The sequence below is a fragment of the Sus scrofa genome, chromosome 1 (assembly GCF_054392235.1).
Source record: "Sus scrofa isolate SSC_HxYL_T2T_F1_AM1 chromosome 1, Sscrofa_HxYL_maternal_Yorkshire_Landrace_v2.0, whole genome shotgun sequence".
NCBI classification, from domain to species: domain Eukaryota; kingdom Metazoa; phylum Chordata; class Mammalia; order Artiodactyla; family Suidae; genus Sus; species Sus scrofa.
The window spans coordinates 75466428-75489418 of NC_139383.1; the positions used below are offsets into that span (position 1 = coordinate 75466428).

The 22991-nt window shown below is 40.8% G+C and overlaps 1 protein-coding gene across 22 annotated transcripts in view; it reads left to right on the forward strand.

The window, feature by feature from the left end:
• CCDC162 (coiled-coil domain-containing protein 162) overlaps positions 1-22991 on the forward strand; it is a 204536-nt gene that overhangs the window by 63960 nt on the left and 117585 nt on the right. For 21 of the 22 annotated variants that reach the window (XR_002343788.2, XR_014806635.1, XR_014806634.1 and 18 more), the window contains 4 exons: positions 2046-2207; positions 11268-11380; positions 11752-11887; positions 12138-12341. Coding sequence is in view for 18 of the 22 variants with exons in the window: in XM_021090803.2 (XP_020946462.2) it covers positions 2046-2207; positions 11268-11380; positions 11752-11887; positions 12138-12341 (615 nt within the window). In the remaining 4 variants the exon portion in view is untranslated. Of the gene's footprint in view, positions 1-2045; positions 2208-11267; positions 11381-11751; positions 11888-12137; positions 12342-22991 lie in introns of those variants that run through there. The other variant, XM_084961916.1, reaches the window with a different exon arrangement.

A 22991-nucleotide genomic window follows, 5' to 3' on the forward strand; every position in this document is an offset into this window, starting at 1 on the left:
CATGCAGTTGTCCAGTTTTCCCAGCACCACTTGCTGAAAAGACTGTCTTTTTCCCATTTTATGTTCTTTCCTCCTTTGTGGAAGATGAACTTAGCCCATTTTTTAATTGAATTACTTGATTTTTTTATTGTTGAGTAGTGGAAATTCTTTTTATGTTCTGGATATTAACCCTGTGTTAGGTATATTTGTGAATATACTCTCCCAATCTATGGATTATATTTTCACTCTGTTGAATTGTGTCCTTTGATGTGCAGATTTTTTTTTTTTGTCTTTTGTCATTTTAGGGTCTAACCCATGGCAAATGGAGGTTCCCAGGCTAGGGCTCAAATTGGAGCTTTAGCTGCCAGCCTACACCACCTCCACAGCAACACGGGATCTGAGCCAAGTCTGCAACCCACACTATGTCTCAGCAATACCGGATCCTTAACCCACTGAGTGAGGCCAGGGATCGAACCCATGTCCTCATGGATACTAATCAGGTTCATTAACTGCTAAGCCACAATGGGAACTTCCATAGAAATTTTTAAGTTTGATGTAGTCACATTTGTCTATTTTTGCTTTTTTGCCTATTCTTTTTGTGTCATATCTAAGAAGTCATTGCCAAGTCCAATGTCATGAAACATTCCTCTGTTTTCGTCTATGAGTTTTATAGTTTTAGGTCTTATGTTTAGATCTTTAATCCATTTTGAGTTAACTTTTGTATATAGTATAAGGGTTCAACTTCATTATTTGAACGTGGATATCCAGTTTTTTCCCAGCACCATTTGTTGAAGAGACTGTCCCTTCTCCATGGAGTGGTCTTGGCACACTTGTCTAAGGTCGTTTGATTATACACTCAGGGGTTTATTTCTGGGTTCTATTTTATTCCACTAGTCTGTATGTCTAAGGTATACCAGCACCACACTGTTTTGATTAATGTAGCTTGGTAATGTTTTTAAATTAGAAAGTCTGCCAACTTTGTCATTTTCAAAAATATTTTGGCCATTTGAGGTCCCTTGAGATTCCTTATGCATTTTAGGATGAATTTTTCCACTTCTACAAAAAAATGCCATTGGGATTTTGATATAGATTGGACAAAATGATCTTTGAGGTTCCTTGTAGCATTAAAGTAATTGAAATATAGTGATATGTATATCACTGAAGTTCAGCTCTGGGACTATCATTTGACTTTTTTACCTCTAGAAAAATAAAAGGAACATTTATTCAGCACCTACTACATGCCAAGCATTACTGTAGCAATCCTGGGAGAGACCTCTTTAGTGTTCTTATTAGATTGACTTGTCCTGCTCTGAATAGAAAAGCCAGCAGGGATAGGAGCCTAGATCTGTGTCCTTAGAAATCCTGTGCTTTTCTCTCACTACCTAGCTCCCTCCCCCTCCATCTCCTGGCAGCTTCCCAAGAGTAGACAGAATTTGTACCCAAAACTGATGGGTGTTTATCTTTTCTTTGGTGCCACAATGCTTGTGGGGGTGCCACCTGCTATTGTGTTTAGGGGATTGTCACAGAATTTTAAATGAGCTACTATGTATATTTGAATACTTAAACAGTGTTAAATGGATGAAGATACATAAGGGAATCATGGTGTTTGAATTTACTTTTATTTTGTAATTAAATAAAGTCCCACCTGTCCTGCCCTTCCTTCCTTCTTTCCTTCCTTCCTCCCTCCCCTACTCCCTCCCTTCCTCCTTTCCTTCCTTCCTTCCTTTCTTTTTTGTTTTTTAGGGCCACACCTGTAACATATGGAAGTTTGAGACTAGGGGTCAAATCGGAGCTGCAGCTGCTGGCCTCACCACAGCCACAGCAACACAGGGTCTGAGCCTTGTCTGTGACAGAGACCTTCAGCACAGCTCACGGCAACACCAGATCCTTAACCCACTGAGCGAAGTCAGGAATTGAACCCACATCCTCATGGACACTATTCGGGTTCTTAATCCACTGAGCCACAAGAGGAACTCCTTGCACTTCTTTCTTACATGACCAAACTCTTGCTGAGAAGAAGGGAGTAACCCTTCTCCTAACCATTCCTTCTCTCTGTTCTACTCAAGATTTCCAACCCTGAGCGAGTAATGCAAGTGCTGCAAGATCATGCTGCAAAGACAGTCTTCATGGCTTCATCTCATCCAACATTCGTGGCTTCCTGGGATTTGCATCAGGGCAACTATGACCAAATCTGGGAGAATATTTATAGCAATGTCAACCTTTACCAGGTACAACAGGAAGAAGTATCCAATACAGCTTTATGTTCAATTCACCGCCTGTTTGTAGACCTTAGAAATTTACTTTGGCAGTTTTTTAGAGATCCTCCCCCAAAGTTGTATACCTAGCCTGGTTTGTTTTATTTTTTAAAAAAAGATTAGATGCTAATTAAAAAGATGGCTATAAAGAGGTATAATATAAGGTATTCTTGCTGCCAAGACTTTTACTCAACCTATAAATACCAAGGCAGGATTGCACACTCGAGTGCTGAACAAATGCATTGGACAGATGTTAAATATTTCGAGTGTTTAGAGGTGAGGTGGCCCACACAGGGTGGATTCTTTGAGAGGAAGCCTCTTGAAGGAGGAGGAAATTGAGCTGGGCTAAAAGGAAGCATAAGGCTTAAGGAAGTGGTGGCGAAGAGGGAAGTAGGGAGCCTATTTTAGGAGGGAAGCATGAACAACAGTGCAGAGAAGGTACTGTACATGGAATGTTCAAGCTCTGTTGGGTTGAGTAGAAAATTCATGTGGAAATAGAATAAGAAGTTTTTTTAGGGAGGAAGAGGGGAAGTTGTGAATGCCCATAATTCCAGAGTAAGGGATTTGTGCTTGGTCCTATAAGGGAAGCAGTATATATACACAAACCTATATTTTAGCAAGATTAATATGGCAGCAGGGTATTAGTTGGATTGAAAGAGGGAGAGATTGATTGCAGGGAAGCCAGTTTGGTAGCCACTGCACAGGATAGGCATGGTGTTTGGCAATGAAAGGGAATTTCTAGGCAAAGCTAGTAGATACTTGCCTTTATGATGGAGCCATAAGATTTTTGAGACTATAATCTGCTATCAATTGTTTGTTGCTCTAAGGGAAGAGTTTTGTTTCAAATTCTTATTTAAGATGGGAAGACTTGGTATGTTTATAGTCTGAGCAGAAGGATCAGTGGAGAAGAAGAGATGAAAGATATGAAAGGGTAAATTTGAAAAACAGATGACCTTGGAGAAAGAGGAGGGAGTGGGATGAAGAAACCAGGTGAAGGAGTAATTTTGAGAAAGGGGAAATAACATCACTTCCCTTGATGTGAATGTGGTACATAGAATTTTCAGGCGCAAAAAGATAAGATGCAGAAGCTTATGAATGGTCCTGGCTGTCAGAGAGAGAGAGAGAGAGAGAGAGAGAGAGAGAGAGAAGGAGGTCTGCATTAGCGAGATAGAAGGTGTGAGTGACACGTGAGCAGGTGTGTCATTGTGGCAAAGACTATAGGACCAGCAGCAAAAAAAGAATAAAAGGATGACCATGTAGCTCAGAGGGTCCAGTCAAAGTAAGAGGGCATGAATTTGTAGTGAGCCCATTCTGCATAATAATTCTATTACTTTAAAAATTATCAATTTCCTAAAGATAATTGTAAAGTGACTAAAAATTGCACCAAAGTCAAAAGTATTAGTAAAATGCTAGAGAGAGAAACGCTATTATGGTCCACCATTCCAGGGTGGGAATGGGGGAAAGCGAAGCCTGAAATGGGTCTGGTGAGTTACAGATTGGCTGGCAGCACACATGGGTACACACATATGCACATACAAACACACACACACCCCTCTTCTCTACTTTTTTTAATTTATTTATTTCCATGGCTGTAGCTGTGGCATATGGAAGTTCCTGGGCTAGGGGTAGAATCAGAGCTGCAGCTGAAGGCCTCCACCACAGGCACAACACCAGATCCAAGCCACATCTGTGACCTAAGCTGCAGCTTGTGGCAATGCCTGATCCTTAACCCATTAAGCAAGGCCAGGGATCAAACCCGCATCATCATGGACTCTATGTTGGATTCTTAACCTGCTGAGCCACGGCAGGAATGCCAGTATACTTCTTCAATCTGTGGGGACAAGAATCTAGAGAATCTAATGGAAAATGGGTTGGCCACACAGATTGGGAGTAGATGCAGTATATCATAGGATGGCTCTGCCTGGCCCCTCAACACCCTGACAAGGCACGCAACTACCAGTAACACTCCTTCCTCAGCCAGTATCCTGCAGAGCTGAGAAAATAGCCACATTTCCCCTACTCCACTGCCATTTCACAAAGAGGTCTATGTCACCATTCAAGATCTTGTACTAAAAAGGGGACATTTTGAAACATCTGGTTTTTCTGCTTCATGAACCAAACTTAGAGGAAAGGGAACAGAGTAGGGAAGAAGGAAGGAGTGAAGGCAGTCAGCCCAGATATCTCTGCTCCTAGGATCCTGGCAGTCTACCTGTTGCTGATGCCAATGAAATTACCTGGGAAATTCTGGTATTCACATCTTAGGGCCAGCACCACAAATCTCTTTTCCTCCTTGGCTAAGAGAGTAGGGGAGACTAACCTCCTGGAGGCCAATAGGGATGAAAGGTAGTAAATATGAATGAGGAAGGGGTAAGGGGCAAAGGAAGATAGAGATGAAGAGCTTCGTGTTTGAAATCCTGGAGAAGTGACAAGGTCCAGGATGTGGCTGGGCCGGCAGGTGACAGAGTTGTAGCAGCGCCCATGGGTGCATAGGAGACAGAGAAGGTTGCGTCTATGGGACTAGCGTGCTATGAAAAGCACACAGTGTAGAGTAAGAGCAGAAGGTTATGACTCAGGAAAGTGTTGAGAGGCAGATAACAGAGTCTCAGCATGAGGAGGCAAGCCGCACACACAGTGGAGAGAACACACACGTCTTGCTGTTCCCTGCTAGTACCTCCCTCCACTTGAGGGGGAGATGGAAAGTCAGGCAGCCTGGGCTTTCATCAAAGTCTGTTCTGAATGGAGTTGTCCAAATGTTAAAAAGAGGAGAGAAAGAATGAGAGAGAGAGAGAATGAGAGAGAGAGAGAGAGAGAGGACAGGGAGAAAGAAAGAGAAAGGACAGGGAGAGAGAGAGAGGGAGGGAACCATCTCCTCTAGCTAGTTACTGACTTGTAAATGTTGTTCTTGGAATTGACTAAAGGGAGAAAAATGTTGCACCGTATTTGCAAAGAGACTTAAAATATCTGTAGATGCTAGAGGTGGAGCATGAGGGGAGATATAACACACACACAAATCACCCTACATATTAGTATCATACAAGATTTCTAGTTCTCTATTCATTCATTCAGCGATTTTTGCATGGGTGCTGCCTTTGTGCCAGGAATTGTGCTGAGTTTGGGGAATGAAACATGCAATAAACGAGTGAACAAAGTAAATCTACATCTCTAACATGTGGGTGCCATGAAGAAAACCAGGGAATAGAGTCAGGGAGGGAAGAGCACCCTCTGATAGAGAGATCAGCCAAGATCTTTCAGAGCCGGCAGAATCTGAGCTGAAATATGATGAATGAGAAAATTTAGCCATGTGAACAGGCTGGAGAAGAGCTATCCAAGTATCAAATAGAAAATAGCACAGGATTTAAAAAGGAAATCCTGAGACAACAGCCAATAGTTTTCCACCTTCCTACACATTTTCCTGTGGGTGTAACTTTGTGACCTCCAGTATTTCTGCTTTGGTGAAGAGATACTTTATATAGGATGAGGGCACCAGTGGTAGTGTGTTGCCATTCTGAATGTCCAATACTAGTCAAGTGAGATTAGGATTAAGTACAAAGCAGCAGCTGGGAGGAGTCACAGGAATGTGGGCATGAATTTTCAAGCTTGTTTACTGTTCTGCAAGCACATAGTAACCAAGTATGAATTTTAGCATTTGTGTGCTGGTCAGCATCCTGATTCTGAACACCAATCCCCATGAAAAATAACTTTCTTAAGAGCTTTGTGCATGAAGGAAACAAACCTCATAGGACTGGTCATTTGCCCTGAGGGAATGAAAGCACTAACTATAGTGCAACTTCAGAATAGTTTTTGATCAATTTACAGTGAATAGTTTGCCAGTAACCTTTCTTTAGGGAGTTTTCTTTTACAATAAATAAAATTCTGTTTTTGAGTGGTTTTAGATTTATAGAAAAGTTACAAAAATAGCACCAAGAGTTGCCAGGGTACCAGATTGCATTTAATTGTCACGTCTCTCCAGTCTTCTCAGGTCTATGCCTGTTTCTTAATCTTTCCTTCTTTATCATGACCTTGACAGTCTTTAGGAGTACTGGCCAGGCAAACTGTAGAATGTTTGCTATTTTGAGTTTGTCTGATGTTTTACCATGGTTACACTGGGGTTATAGGTTTGGGGTAAGAACACCACAGAGGTGAAGTAGCCTTCTTATCTCATCATGTCAAGGGTTGACGCTATCAACATGATATCACTGGGGATGTTAATCTTGATCACGTGGTTAAGCTAGAGGTGTTTGCCAGGTTTCTCCACTGTAAAGTTACCATTTTTCTGTTTTTTAAAGATTGATGTAAAAAATTAATTGTAAACTATAGAAGTAATAACTAAATGTTAATGCTTTTTTTTTTTTTTTGGTCTTTTTAGGGCTGAACTCACTGCATATGGAAGTTCCCAGGCAAGGGGTCAGGCCGAGTCAGAGCTGTAGCTGGAGGTCTGCACCACAGCCACAGCAATGCCAGATCTGAGCCATGTCTGTGACCTGCACTGCAGCTCACAGCAATGTCAGATCCTTAACCCACTGAACAAGGCCAGGGATTGAACCAGAGTCCTCATGGTTACTAGCTGGGTTCGTTACCGCTGAGCCACAACTGGAACTCCTAAATATTAATGCTTTAACTTGAACTAATGGGGACTCTAATACTGGTGCCTCCTGTTCCACTACCTCAGTGATTAACACTGATATTGCTTCACCCCTTTGCATTTACATCCATACATATGTCCCTATTATATATATATATGTGTGTGTATATATATATATAATAATTTTGTAGTTTAGTTTTCTATATGAACCATCTGTCAAACCCTGTGGATATCTTTCTGCAACTTGCTTTTTTAACCCAACAATATGTATAAGAAATCTATCTCTGCTGAGTTTTTTAATGGCTGCATTATATTGTATTGTATACTTCAGATCACACAGCCATCCCTCTATGGACACTTGTTGCCATTTTACCCCCTAGTAGAAACCATAGCTTCTGAATTTTCTGGTATATGCCTCCTTGTGCACAGGTTTCTTTAGTGAAGATATTTAGATGTGTATTTTATGAATCGCAGAATGTGCATATTTAGAATTTTTCATAGGTCCTTCCAAAGTGGTAATACCATTTTTCCTGAACTAGTAATTTATGAAAGAATCTGTTTTCCTACATCCATTTTAACATTGAATATGTTTGTCTGAACATTGATAATGTTGGTAATGTTTGTATCACAACTTAAATTGACCTTTTAAGAGCTCCCATTGTAGCCCAGCAGTAAAAACATGACTAGTATCCATGAGAATGCAGGTTCGATCCCTGGCCTCACTCAGTGGGTTAAGCATCCGGCATTGCCACGAGCTGTGATGTAGGTCCCAGATGTGGGTGTGGCTGTGGCTGTGGCATAGCCGTGCATCTGCAGCTCCTATTTGACCCCTAGCCTGGGAACTTCCATATGCTGCACATGTGGCCCTAAAAAGCAAAATAAAATAAAAATAAATAAATTGGCCTTTTATTTATCATTAGCATTGAAGGCTGGCCACTCTTTAAGTACAATTCTAATTGCAGATTCACATAAAGACCTAGGTTTGGGAGAATAAAGAAAAAAATCAAACTTTCCTATTGTTGTTAATTGACGACAGTGTATAACAGGAAAGAGATAATTCTGATCGAAATAGATTGCATTTTTGGATATTGTTTTGAAAAAAATTAAGAATAATTTAACCGTAGTCCTGATCAGAAGAACCAGCTAGCCCTGCATAGATCCTCCCAAACCTGTAGTTCTGTTATTGTGTCCAATGCCATTCTCCTGAAAAACACCTGTTTATTAAAATGGCTTTGTACAAACATTAAATACTGCTATTGACCACCATATTTCTAAAGATATGGTTTAAATTTGTTACTGTTCTTTAACATAATGAAGTGGTCAAGCAGCAGAAAGCCGTTTGTCTCTTCTTTTGCTTCTTGCTGGCCACACCTGGGAGGGTAGGAAGGAGACAGCCATGTTCCCCCATCTGTGTCCCCGCTCCTCTCCATCTACAGGGATAGTGCAGTATAATGAGTACATGGTGTGCTCTCGCAGGTTGGGTAGCTCCTGTGTTCAGCAAGTTCAGGGAAATACAAAACACCTTTTTCCTGGCTTTTCTCATCAACTTTAATAGGACATTTAAAAGCAAATATTTTCTGATGACAATAGTGCCATGTATTTATCCTAGAAAATCTGGGAAATGCAGAAAAGTTTGAGAACATAAAAACCACCCATTATTTTAATCACCCAAATATACCAACAATATTGTTTTGTTTTGTTTTTGTCATTTTAGGGCCACGCCCACAGCATGTGGAAGTTTCAAGGCTAGGGATCACATCGGAGCTCCAGCTGCTGGCCTACACCACAGCCACAGCCATGTGACCTACAACACAGCTCATGGCAATGCCAGATCCCCAACTCACTGAGCAAGGCCAGGGATCAAACCTGTGTCCTCATGGATACTAGTTGGGTTCATTACTGCTAAGCCATGATGGGAACTCCACCAACAATACTGTTAACATTTGGTATATATCCTTCTAGTCTTTTTATTCTGTGGGTTTATACAAGTAAGCTGTAGAGACATTTGAGGGGGTGGAGAATATATAATATGCTTACTCTTCCTCTACTTATTTCCTCCACCCTACTCCTACTCCACTGCCCCTGACAATTTTCCAAAAGAAAATGAGATTTGCAAACAGTGGGAAATCTCATAACTGTCAAAATACATGAACTCAGCCATCCTGGCAAAGACCCAGCCACAAGGTAAATGTCAAAGGATTTGCCTTCCCGGAAGAGAGAATGAACACAGGTGGTGTTGACATTCTGATTTCTTGTCAGCCCTCAGCTCACCTGTGCTGTGTCCAGTTCTCTTAAGGGAATACACCCACGGACTCCTGGTACTTCCTAAGCAGTTTGCTCTTGTGGGCTGTGGTGGGTTCGCTTTTCCCGGAGGATGCTGGGCCTTCTCCTTACTCCCCCTAGCCTGCTGTGCTCTCTTCCTTTCTTCCTGGCATTCTGCTGGTCCAATGATATTTTTGTGGTTTTTTCACTCATTCGATGTGTCTTTCACTGTAATTTGACGTCACTTTCTATTGCTTCCTATGTAATTCTGGGTAATTTTAGAAGCTGCTGAAAAAGTCACAGTCCCATCAGATAAAAGCTGTGGCTCTGAGCCTGCCCTCTGGAGCCACATCAGGCAATACTGAACTACAACACAAGAGCAGCATAAGTCCAGAAGGCAAAAGGCTTCAGTAGGGCTCCTTCTCACCCAAAATTCTGGGTCAAATAGAAACTCTCAAAATTTAACTCCCCTCTTGGAGTTTATGCTTTCCTACAGTTTTTTGTTTTAAGTAACAGAGATTCTCTTTTCTTTGGGATGATGATTTGTATTTCTGTATTAAGGAATGGGAGTGCACCACGTCACCTCCTAGAGTCTTTTCTAGTCCTTAGGTTGTGGGATGTTTACACAGAAATGAATTGATGTACATACTTACCCATAACAGACAGGAGCTACCACTACCCACAGGCAGAATGGGAAGCCACTTAGTGATACCCAGTCAGACAACTTTCTCTTTCACCTTCTTTTCCTAATATCCCTGTCCAAATTTTTCTTCTCCACTGCCAGTCATAAAAGCTTGTAGTCTATCTTTAGAGTCTTAGGAGCTTTGTTAGTTGTTGGTCATAGTTAAACACAATAACAGAGGATTAAAAGAGATGTAAATTTCTCTCTTTCTCCCTCATATTAACATCCAGAGGTAGTAAATACAGAGCTACTGTGATAGCTCTGCTTCATGGAGTCCTCAGGGACCCACTCTCCTTCCAGCCTGAAGTTCCAACAAACATGGCCTCCATACCTGAGATCAACACCTGGTCTGAGATGGAGCTCCAGCTGTCACATCCATGTTCTAAGCAGCAGGATAGTAAGTGGGAATAGGGAAGCTGCCACTTTAGGACAATTCCCAGAAGCTGCCACTGGTATTTTCACTTTCATTCCATTGGCCAGAACTTAAACACATACCTATACCTAGCAGCAAGAGAGGCTTGGAAATATTACCTTTATCTGGGTGGCCGTGTACCAACAGAAATATTCAAGTACTGTGGGGAAAGAAAATGCATATTGGAAAACAACCAGCAGGTTCTTCCATAGGGACGTGTTGGAATTCTGAGAATACAAGTAACTTAACTAAACTATTGACACTCCATATTTTCATGGGGATCACTACCACTATGAACCACTATGAAAGAGCACATCTTTGGAGAATGGGGTGTATGCCCAGGGACAGGCAGAGAGGGCAACTAAGTAAGGGACTGCCCAGAGGGCAGAGTAGGACCATACATCAGTATCACCTTCTTCACAGTTTTCCTTAGGGCCCCGGGTACATGACCTCATCCTTTTTGACATTAGGAAAAATGGCTATGGAAATAAGTGTAAACCACAGAACCTCTGATAGTTCCTACGGGGCTGATTAACTACCGCTCTCCCTGGCCAGGAGAAAACTAGCATGTACTGAGCACTTCTGAGGTAACCAGTCACTGAGCTTTATACACATTCTATCATTTAATTCTTAAAGCAACTTATTTTCCAATTTCATGCTATTATACAAATGTGAAAACAGGAGCAAGACTTTAAATGATTAAATCATATAGCTAAAAAGTAGAAAGAGGCGTTTAATCTCTCTCATCTGAGACAAGACTAGATTTAGAGAGCCTGAAGATTCCAAATGTCTACAAATGTGTAAATTTTCATAAAATGAATCATGTAAAAAGTGAGGAAGGGTAGTAATGATTGGTATTTAAAAGCTATGAATAGTTTTGTAAAACAAAGACTAATAGTAAAAACAGTGACCTCCAATTTATTTTAGAAATCCAGATTTTCATATGTCAGTTTGAAATGGAACAGATGCTCTTCTACTTGTTCGTCTAAATGTGCCTTGGACTGTGAGATTTAATTTTGTGATGGCTTAACTGTGATTTTTGTTAATAATATTGCAAATGTTTGTGTAATTCAACTATTGCTATTTTTTTGCTAGAATGAAAACATGAAGGAGGATGGCCTTTCAGTGGAGCAAAATGAAAATGACTCAGCACAAATAAGTCGTAGCCATTGTGCTGATGAGCCTGTCAAGCAGAAGAAAGAGCCGGGGTAAAATTAAATCATTTCATTGGTGACTCAAGAAAATGGCATTAAACACTATGGGGAAAATTGAGTGAATGATTAATATGTAGGTTACGTGTTAACTCAAAAATATTTGAAGCTGAAATAAAAGCAAGACTGTTACAGCTGGCCCAATAATTAAATAATGTTTCACCCTAGGACTGAATTTTAATGAAAGTAATTGCTAAGAGAAATTTCTTTTTAAATTTATACATATAGCATCATTATTTTCCTTCCAGTGCATTTTAAAAGAGTAGCTATTGTGAAGTTAAATAAAATGACTTCAGTATGGTGTCTGTGAATTTACTTAACCACTTTGAGGTGAAAGGCATTTGTTCTGTTTTTCCTGCCTTCTAAAGGTACAGCTATGCACTGGCCCTACAACTCCTGGGTTTGGATGATGGGTCTGGGCCCAGTGATGGGGATTCTGTCCTGATGAGAGGGACCTACTTGTCCTTTCTGTATCTGCGCCACCTGAGGATCAGGGAACTGCAGGTATGCAGATGGCCCTGCATGCACCTGAATTGTTTGGTTGTCTGTAAAAGAGGTTTTCCTGCCACTAGAGTAGTAATGTATTTTTACACTTTGTTCTTTGATTTTTCCATGAAATCAGGCCTTTTGGGAGTGGTGAGTTCTTCTCCCAGCAATGGGGTTGACCTGCCAACCTTTGGGGCCCCAGTAAGTTTTACTCTATAGGTGGGCTAGCAAAGGGCAGAGTCATGACCCTGTTCTTTCTTTGTTTCAGCGCATCTGCTTAGGAATTCTGAACTATTTCAGATCCATTGAACGAACGCTGACGATCAACACTTCAGGCCTTACCTTGGTTGCAGGGAGCCTGGTCCCCACCTCGGAAGATAGCTCCTGGGTAAATACAGTAAAAGGAGGCATGGGCACCCCACAAGGCCTAGGCACTCACCACTATGTCCATGGAACATCTGCTGAGCACAAGGTGAGGATTCTGCTACAGTTTTCCTTCCTTGATCATCCTGTCTCCCAAGCCACCTTCTTAGCACCTGGAATCAGTTAACATGATGAAGTAATAGGTGAGAGTTTCTAGAGAAATAGCTTTTTTGAAAAATTGTGGTGAAAAGGGAAATGGTTTTTTAACCACAATAAAATGCAGTGTCCACTTAAGAGCAGGACACCAGCAGAGAACACTCAACCATGGAAGCCACAACAGGAAGGAAAGCATTTCAGCAGCTGGTCTGTCAACTTCATAGTGAACAGAGCAAGAGGGGCCCTTTCTGTTATCCTGAGAACCACACATCCTTACAGAGAAACTCTTGTAAGACCCTCCTTAACATTGCTAGAGGTATTTTTTTGCCTTTCCTTTATTCCAAGCCCCAACTGAACGGAAGATTAAAAAAACAAATGTAGAAAAAAAATTGAAGGAGCTGAACAATGAAAAATATTCTTTCCCTCCAAAAATCTGCTTGTTCTTGGTGCTTTTATTTTTGTCTTTTATTTATTTATCTTTTCTGTCTTTAGGGCCGCACCTGCGGCATATGGAGGTTAGGGGTCCAATCAGAGCTGTAGCCACCAGCCTACACCACAGCCACAGCAATGCCAGAGCTGAGCCGTGTCTGTGACCTACACCACAGCTCATGGCAATGCTGGATCCTTAACCCACTGAGCAAGACCAGGGATCGAACCCATGTCCTCATGGATGCTAGTCAGGTTCATTAACTGCTGAGCCACAGTGGGAACTCCTTCTTGGTGCTTTTAATATCTCTTGAAGATATTTTTCTAGAGTCTAAAAAAATTCATATTAAATCCCTTTCTTTAGGAGTAAATTTGAAAATGCATACATTTTCTTGGAATACTATTAACACTCTTGCAGTATTTTCATTTCAATCTCTAGAAAGTTTACTCTTGAAGTAGGACTTAACATGAATTTTATCTTCTTAAAAGATACTAGCTCAACAAATATAAAAAATAAAATTTGTTTAAGATGAGAGAGATGAAGAGGTACCAATTTACAGTTACAAAACAAATCGGTGTGGGTATGAAATGTACAGTGTTGGGAATATAGTCAATAATTATGTAATATCTTTGTATGGTGACAAACGGTAACTAGACTTAGCATGGTGGTCATTTTGAAATGTATAGAAATATTGAGTCATTGTGTCGTACACCAGGAACTAAAATAGTTTTTTATAGGTCAGTTCTACTTCAAAAACAAACACAAACTCATAGAAAAAGAGATCAGAGTTGTGTTTACCAGAGGTATGGGGTGGAGAGAGATTGGATGAAGACTGTCAAGAGGTACAAACTTCCAACTGTAAGATAAATAAATACTAGATATGCAATGTGCAACATGATAAATTAACACTGCTGATTGTTACATATATGAAAGTGGAGGGAGTAAATACTAAAAGTCCTCAGCAAAGTCTATTTAGCTACTAAATAAGTCATATTTTAAGCTTGTATGACCCCTGATTTATGATTGCCTTGTATTAAAAGGATATGAAATGTTATCAACTATTGCTTATGTGCAGTCTAGAGCAGTGCTGTCCCGTATAAATATAACACAAGCCATGTATATGATTTAAAGTTTTCTAGTAGCCACATTTGAAAAATTATAAAGAACATGAAGTTAATTCTTATAATGTAATCTGTTTAACCCAATGTATCCAAAATACCATAATTCTAGGAGTTCCTTTGTGATGCAGCAGGTTAAAGATCTGGCATTGTCACTGCAGTGGCTCAGGGTCATTACTGGGTCATAGATTCAATCCCTGGCCTGGGATCTTCCACATGCAATGGGCATGGACAAAAAAAGAAAAAAATAATCACCATTCTAACATGTAATCAATGTAAATAATCATTGATAAGATATTATGTAGTTTTTCATACTAAATCTTCAAAATCTAGTATGTACCTGACATATATAGCACATCTTAACTCAGACAAGCCACATTTTAAGTGCTCCATAGCCACATGTGATTAGAAGCTACTGTACTGAATGGTTCAGCTCAAGATATTGGAAGACATTTTCTTTTTTTTTTTAATTACTCAAATGAATTTATCACATCTGTAGTTGTATAATGATCATAACAATCTGATTTCACAGGATTTCCATCCCACAGCCCAAGCACATCCCCCCACCCCCCAAACTGTCTCCTCCAGAGACCATAAGTATTCCAATGTCTGTGAGTGAGCATCTGTTCTGCAAAGAAGTTCAGTCTGTCCTTTTTTCAGATTCCACATGTCAGTGAAAGCATTTGATGTTGGTGTCTCATTGTATGGCTGATTTCACTTAGCATGATAATTTCTAGGTCCATCCATGTTGCTAAAAATGCCAGTATTTCCTTTTAATGACTGAGTAATATTCCATTGTGTATATCTACCACATCTTCTTGATCCACTCCTCTGTTGATGGACATTTAGGTTGTTTCCATGTCTTGGCTATTGTGAATAGTGCTGCAGTGAACATTGGAGTACATGTGTCTTTGCGAGTCGTGGTTTTCTCTGGATAGATGTCCAGGAGTGGGATTGCTGGATCAAATGGTAGTTCTATTTTGCGTTTTCTGAGGAATCTCCATACTGCTTTCCACAATGGTTGCACCAATTTACAATCCCACCAACAGTGTACTAGGGTTCCTTTTTCTCCACACCCTCTCCAGCACTTATTGTTTGTAGACGTTTGGATGATGGCCATTCTGGCTGGTGTGAGGTGGTACCTCATCGTGGTTTTGATGTGCATCTCTCTAATAATGAGTGATGCTAAACATCTTTTCATGTGTTTTTTGGCCATCTGTATGTCTTCTTTGGAGAACTGTTTAAATATTCTGCCCATTTTTTGATGGGGTTTTTTGCTTTGTTAGTATTGAGCAGTAGGAAGTGTTTATAAATTTTGGAGATGAATCCCTTGTCAGTTGATTCATTTGCAAAGATCTTTACCCATTCTGTGGGTTGTCTTTTTGTTTTGTTTAGCGTTTCTTTTGCTGTGCAGAAAATTTTCAGTTTGATTAGGTCCCATTTGTTTATTTTTGTTTTTATTGTCATTACTCTAAGAGGTGGATCTGAGAAGATGTTGCTGTGGTTTATGTCAGAGAGTGTTTGGCCTATGTTTTCCTCTAAGAGTTTGATAGTGTCTGGTCTTATATCTAGGTCTTTAATCCATTTTGAGTTTATTTTTGTGTATGGTGTTAGGGAGTATTCTAATTTCGTTCTCTTCCATGTGGCTGTCCAGTTTTCCCAGCACCACTTATTGAACGGGCTGCCTGTTCTCCATTGTATCTCCTTGCCTCCTTTGTCATAGATGAGTTGGCTGTAGGTGCCTGGGTTGAATTCGGGGCTTTCTATCCTGTTCCACTGATCTATATTTCTGTCTTTGTGCCAGTACCATATGGTTTTGATGATTGTTGCTTTGTAGTGTAGTTTGAGGTCTGGGAGCCTGATTCCTCCAGCTCCATTTTTCTTTTTCAGGATGTCTTTGGCTATTCTAAGTCTGTTGTGCTTCCAAACAAACTCTAAAATATTTTGTTTGGGTTCTGTGAAAAATGTCCTTGGTAATTTGATAGGGATTGCATTGAATCTGTAGATTGCCTTAGATAGTACAGTCATTTTGATAATATTGACTCTTCCAATCCACGAGCATGGTATATCTTTCCATCTATTGGTGTTATCTTTGATTTCTTTCATCAGTGGCTTATAGTTTTCAGAGTACAGGTCTTTTGTCTCTTTAGGTAGGTTTACTCCTAGGTATTTTATTCTTTTGGATGGGATGGTAAACAGGATTGCTTCCCTAATTTCTTTTTCTGCTCTTTCTTTGTTAGTGTGTAGAAATGCCATCAATTTCTGTGTATTAATTTTGAATCCTGCAGCTGCCAAATTCATTGATGAGCTCTAGTAGTTTTCTGGTAGAGTCTTTAGGATTCTCTAGGTATAGTATCATGTCATATGCAAATAGTGATAGTTTTACTTCTTCCTTTGCAATTTGGATTCCTTTTATTTCTTTTACTACTCTGATTGCCATGGCTAGGACTTCCAAAACTATGTTGAAGAGTAGTGGTGAGAGTGCACATCCTTGTCTTCTTGTTCCTGATCTCAGTGGGAATTCTTTCAGCTTTTCACCATTGAGAATGATGTTCGCTGTGGGTTTGTCATATATGGCCTTTATTATGTTGAGGTAGGTTCCCGTTATGCCCACTTTCTGAAGGGTTTTTATCAGAAATGGGTGTTGGATTTTGTCAAAGGCTTTTTCTGCATATATTGAGAGGATCATGTGGTTTTTATTCTTCAGTTTGTTAATGTGATGTATTACAATGGTGGATTTGCAGATATTGAAGAACCCTTGCATCCCTGGGATAAATCCCACTTGATCATGGTGTACAATCCTTTTAATGTATTGTTGGACTTGGTTTGCTAGTATTTTGTTGAGGATTTGTGCATTGATGTTCATCAGTGAAACTGGCCTGTAGTTTTCTTTTTTTGTGGAATCTTTGTCTGGTTTTGGTATCAGGGTGATGGTGGCCTCATAGAATGAGTTTGGGAGTATCCCTTCCTCTGCAATTTTTTGAAATAGTTTCAGAAGGAGAGGTGTTAGCTTTTCTCTAAATGTTTGATAGAATTTGCCTGTGAGGCCATCTGGTCCTGGACTTTTGTTTGTTGGAAGTTTTCTAATCACAGTTTCAATTTCATTTCTTGTGATGGGGCCATTCATCTTATCTATTTCATCTTGGTTTAGTCTTGGAAGATTGTACTTTTCTAAGAATTTCTCCATTTCTTCTAGGTTTTCTGTTTTACTGGCATATGGTTGCATATAGTAGTCTCTTATGATCCTTTGTATTTCTGTGATGTCCGTTGTTACTTCTCCTTTTTCATTTCTAATTTTATTGATTTGTGTCCTCTCTCTTTTTTGCTTGATAAGTCTGGCTAAGGGTTTATCAATTTTGTTGATCTTTTCAAAGAACCAGCTTTTCATTTCATTGATCTTTTCTATGGTTTTCTTTGCTTCTATTTCATTGATTTCTGCTCTGATCTTTATAATTTCTTTCCTTCTACTAACTTTAGGTCTTGTCTGTTCTCTCTCAAGCTGCTTTAGATGTAAAGTTAGCTTGTTTATTTGAGCTTTTTCTTGTTTCCTGAGGTGGGCTTGTATTGCTAAAAACTTTCCTCTTAGAACAGCTTTTGCTACATCCCATAGGTTTTGGAGTGTCATATCTTTGTTGTCATTTGCTTCTAGGTATTTTTTAATTTCCTCTTTAATTTCTTCACTGATCCATTGGTTGTTTAGTAGCATGTTGTTGAGTCTCCACGTGTGTGTGTTTTTTGCAGTTTTTTTCTTGTTGATTTCCAGTCATATAGCATTGTGGTTGGAAAAGATGCTTGATATGATTTCAATTTTCTTAAAGTTACCGAGGTTAGATTTGTAGCCCAGGATGTGATCAATCTTAGAGAATGTTCCATGTGCACTTGAGAAGAATGTGTATTCTGTTGCTTTTGGATGGAATGTCCTATAAATATCTATGAAGTCCATCTGGTTTAATGCATCATTCAGGGCCTGTGTTTCCCTATTGATTTTCTGTCTGATTGATCTGTCCATTGCTGTAAGTGGGGTGTTAAGTCCCCCACTGTTATTGTGTTATTGTCGATTTGTTCTTTTAAGGTTGTTAGCAGGTGCCGTATATACTGTGGTGACCCAATGTTGGGTGCATAGATATTGAAAATTGTTATATCTTCTTCTCGGGTTGATCCTTTGATCATTATGTAATGTCCTTCTTTGTCCCTTAAAATATTCTTCATTTTAAAGTCTATTTTTTCTGACATAAGTATTGCTACTCCAGCTTTCTTCTGATCCCCATTTGCATGAAATATTATCTTCCATCCTCTCACTTTCAATTTGTATGTGTCCCTAGAAGTGAAGTGGGTCTCTTGAATACAGCATATATATGGGTGTTGTTTTTGTATCCATTCAGCCAGTCTATGTCTTTTGGTTGGCGCGTTTAGTCCATTAACATTTAAGGTAATTATTGATATGTATGTTCTTATTGCTATTTTCTTAATTGCTTTGGATTTGTTTTTGCTGCTGTTTTTCCTTTCCTTCTTCTCTTGTTCTTTTCTGCCTAGAGGAGTTCCTTTAGTATTTGCTGTAAGGCTGGTTTAGTGTTGCTGAATTGTCTTAACTTTTGCTTATCTGTGAAGTTTTTGATTTCTCCTTCAAATCTGAATGAGAGCCTTGCTGGGAAAAGTAATCTTGGTTGGAGATTTTTTCCTTTCATCATGTTAAGTATATCATGCCACTCCCTTCTGGCATGCAGAGTTTCTGTTGAAAAATCTGCTGATAACCTTATTGGGGTTCCCTTGTATGTTACTTGTTTCTTTTCCCTAGCTGCTTTCAAGATTTTCTCTTTGTCTTTAATTTTAGTTAGTTTGATTAATATGTGTCTTGGTGTACTCCTCCTTGGTTTTATTTTATATGGTACTTGTTGAGTTTCCTAGATTTGAGTGAGTGATTCCTTCCCCATCTTAGGGAAGTTTTCGGCTATTATCGCTTGGAATATTTGTTCTGTCCCCTTCTCTCTCTTCTTCTCCTTCTGGCACCACTGTAATACGGATGTTGGTGTGTTTATCATTGTCCCAGAGTTCTCTGAGGCTCTCTTCATTTCTTTTTTGATCTTTTTTCTCTTTTCTGTTCCACACCCATAATTTCCACTAATCTGTCCTCCACCTCGCTTATTCATTCTTCTGCCTCCTGTATTCTGCTGTTGGCTGCTTCTAGTGAATTTTTTATTTCAGTTATTGTATTTTGCATCTCTTCTTGTTTAAGTTTTATATCTTGTATCTCTTTGCTCAATGTTTCCTGTAAGTTATCCATCTTTGCCTCCAGTTTATTTCCAATGTCTTGCATCATCTTCAGCATCAACAATCTAAAGTCTTTTTCCTGGAGGCTGAAATCTCATTGCTTAGCTGATTTTCCGGGGTTTTTCCTTTCTCCCTCATCAGAGTTATAGTTCTCTGTCTTTTCATTTTATAGGTTTTTGGTGTGGTGACGTTTTTACAGATAATAGAGCTGTAGCCTCTCTTACTTCTGATGTCTGCCCCCCTGTGGCTGAAGTCAGTATGGGGGATTGCTGTAGGCTTCCTCATGAGAGGGGCTGATGCCTGCCCACTGATAGGTGGAGCTGAGTCAATCCCTCTGGTGGGGTGGGGCTTAGTCTCTGGATGGGATTAGAGGCAGCTGTGTGCCTGAGGGGTCTTTAGGTAGCCTGTTTACTGGGGTGCGGGGCTGTGATCCCACCTGGATTGTTGTTTGCCCTGGGGCTTCTCAGAGCTGACTTGTGGGTGGGGCCAGATTTTCCCAACATGGCCACCTCCAGAGAAAGGTAGACTGCTGAATATTCTTGAGAGCTTTGATTTCAATGTCCTTCCCTCACAACAAGCCACGTTCACCCCTGTTTTCCTAGGATGTTTGACAGTCAGGTTTGCAGACATGTTTGCAGTCAGGTTTGACCCAGATTCCTAAGGAGACTTTGCTTTGCCCTGGGACCCAGTGCACGTGAAAGTCTGTGTGTGCCGTTTAAGACTGGGGTCTCCGTTTCCCCCAGTCCAGTGGAGCTCCTGCACACAAGCCCCACTGGCCTTCAATGCCAGATGCTCCAGGGGCTCTTTCTCCCAGTGCCAGATCCCCACATGAGAGAGTTTGATGTGGGGCTCAGAACTCTCACTCCTGTAGGTGAGTCTCTGTGAACCAGTTAGTTTCTAGTCTGTGGGGCTTCCCACCCAGGAGGTATAGGGTTGTTTATATAACGAAATCGCCCCTCCTACCTCTTGATGTGTCCTCCTCATTTTCTTCTGGAGTAGGATATCTTTTTTAATGTTTCCAGTCCATTTGAGTAAAGAATGCTCAGCTTTTAGTGTGAATTTTGTTGTTTTTAGGAGAGAAGTTGAGCTCTAGTCCTTCTATTCTGCCATCTTAATCCTGTCTTTGGAAGACGTTTTCTTATTTTTCCTACCCACTCACCTGGAGTCCAAGCCTAACTCAGTATCTAGGAGACTTCTCTTTTGGGTCTGCTTCCTTAACAAGTACCTCCTCTCCCATCTCCTCACCATACACAGACTTCCCTTTTTACCCCTCTGCCTTCTTCATTTGATCCTCATCCATGGTTAGTAAGTCTGGTCAGTGTGTTCCTCAGTAGAGCTGAAGAGGAAAACATTTTTGAAACAAACATACCAAGAAAATCACATCTTTCTCTTGCTAATATCCAGCCTGTCTCATACCACAAGTGCAGTGTTATTTGCTAATATTTTATTTTATTTTATTTTATTTTGTTTATTTTTGTCTTTTTGCCTTTTCTAGGGTCGCTCACATGGCATATGGAGGTTCCCAGGCTAGGGGTCTGATCGGAGCTCTAGCCACCGGCCTATGCCAGAGCCACAGCAATGTGGGATCCAAGCTGTGTCTGCAACCTACACCACAGCTCACAGCAATGCCAGATCCTTAACCCACTGAGCAAGGCCAGGGATCAAACCCACAACCTCATGGTTCCTAGTCAGATTCGTTAACCACTAAGCCATGACGGGAACTCCTTGCTAATATTTTAATAAAGATCTTTCTTACCACTGCGCCCCTCTCCCAGTATGTTTGTCCTGGGATGGAGTAGGGTGGAAATGAAGGAGGAGAGGGGAGGGAAATCCTCTCCTGCCCCATTGATTGTGGAGGAGATTCTCAAGGGTAATGCAGTATGTCTTTCCTGTGCTTTTATAAATGATAGGACTAACATCACCCTTAAGACACTGCCAGCAGCTCCACTTCAGTGTGAGAAACTCAAGGAAGTGACCTTCTTTCGGGGTCTTTAATGGGCCCATGTTGTTTACCTGCCCTCCATGTGTGTAGCCATGTCAGCATTTCATCGAGCATGTGCAGATGAACTATGTGATTCTTTCCCATGTAGGGGATAAAAGGAAAGATGCAGCTTGTTGGGTTGATATCACAGGCCAGGGCTGAGGTACTGGGACCAAGATCATTGGACTGACCACCCTGAGGAGAGGACATCAGAGAAGCCCCTAAGATGAAAACTCCCTTCCCCAGGCCCAGTGTGTTTGATCCCATGGAGGAAATTTTGAGCTAGTGTAACACATGTTTGGTCAATGACAGTATCAGAAAAGGAAAGCACCTACAAGCTCTCATGGATACTTTGCCATGTGCATACTCTCGGCATATGGGAGGGTAGAAAGAGCCCCAGAATTAGAGGCGGCAGGCTTCTGGTGGTTGTTTGACCTCGAGCATATTTCTTCAGGCACAGAGGCCTGACACCTCAGAGTATGTTCAGGATCTGCCTGGACTTGACCTTCTGGTAGAGAAGGCTGTTGTGAGCAAGTGGTGGGAGATGAGGGTTCAGAAAAAAACAGACCCTGAAAGGCTAGGCTTTTCTCAGGATGTGGGACTAATTTCAAGATTGGTGAGGAACAGAGAATTTTAAATAAGAATATGGCACTCCTCATTGCTTTGTAAATGTCTTAAGATCTTTGACCAGATGTAATCATATTTGCGCCTTAGCTTGAAGTTTTCATGAGTTTCCTGATTCTCACAAGGTAAAGTCTAAGCTCCTTCCTTGGTGAAGTTTACAAGGTTGGACGCAAGCTGGCCCCTGCCAGCCTCTCAGACCTCATTTCCCTCCACAGTGCCTATACCTTTATTCTTATGGATCTGGGCCTGGCCCTCCTCTGAATGAGCAAAGCTGTTCATGCCTCTAAATAGTGGCCCTTCTGTCCCTCACCTTCTCTTTCCTTGATAAAGGCCTGCAGGTAATTCAAATATTACCTCTCTGAGAGGTCTTTCTCACATCTCTGTGCTGCGCTGAATGCCTCTCTCTATGACTTGTCTGCCTGCTTTACAGCACTCAGCTCATTCCAAGACTACCAGCTTATCTACTCCCGAGGCTGTGAGCTTGTCATTCATTCATTCTCCCACTCATTCACCCCCCAAATATTCTGACCAGTAAATATACTAGGCACTGGGGATACAGCAGTAATCAAAGCTGTCACAGATCCTTGCCATCATGGTATACTATTTCATGGAAAGAGATAGAGATTAAATAAATAAGTAACAGATACAGAACATCTCATGGTTTGGCACCAAAGTCTCCCCAGACATCCTAGGCCCTTGTAGTTGGGAGGTGGCAGTGGGCTGTGAGCAGAAATGACATGTGTCACTTCCAGTCCAAAGCATGTAAGAGCTGGTCCATGATCCTCCAGCTCTTCCCCTACTGCAGCCAGTGGAAGACATGTGTCAAGCCACAAAATAGATTCTGGATCCCTGAGTCACTGCTAGAAGAGAGCAGCCTAGAAAGCAAGTAGTCCTTCAATGGGCTCTGCTTGAGTGTGAAATTAAAGTATACGCTACTGAGCTTTGGGGTTGCTTATTACACATAACCTAGGCTTTGTGGACTAGTAAAGATGGTGATAGATGCTGTGGAGAAAAATTAAGAAGGAAAGGGGGATGGAGAGTTGGTTTTGGGATATTATAGGTGTAAGTAGTGTGATCAGGGAAGGCCTTACTGAGAAGCTGAGAAAATACTATCGGAGGAAATCAAGAAGCAACCATGTGCCTGACTGGGAGAAGAGTGCCCGGCAGAGGGGAGAGCCATGCAAA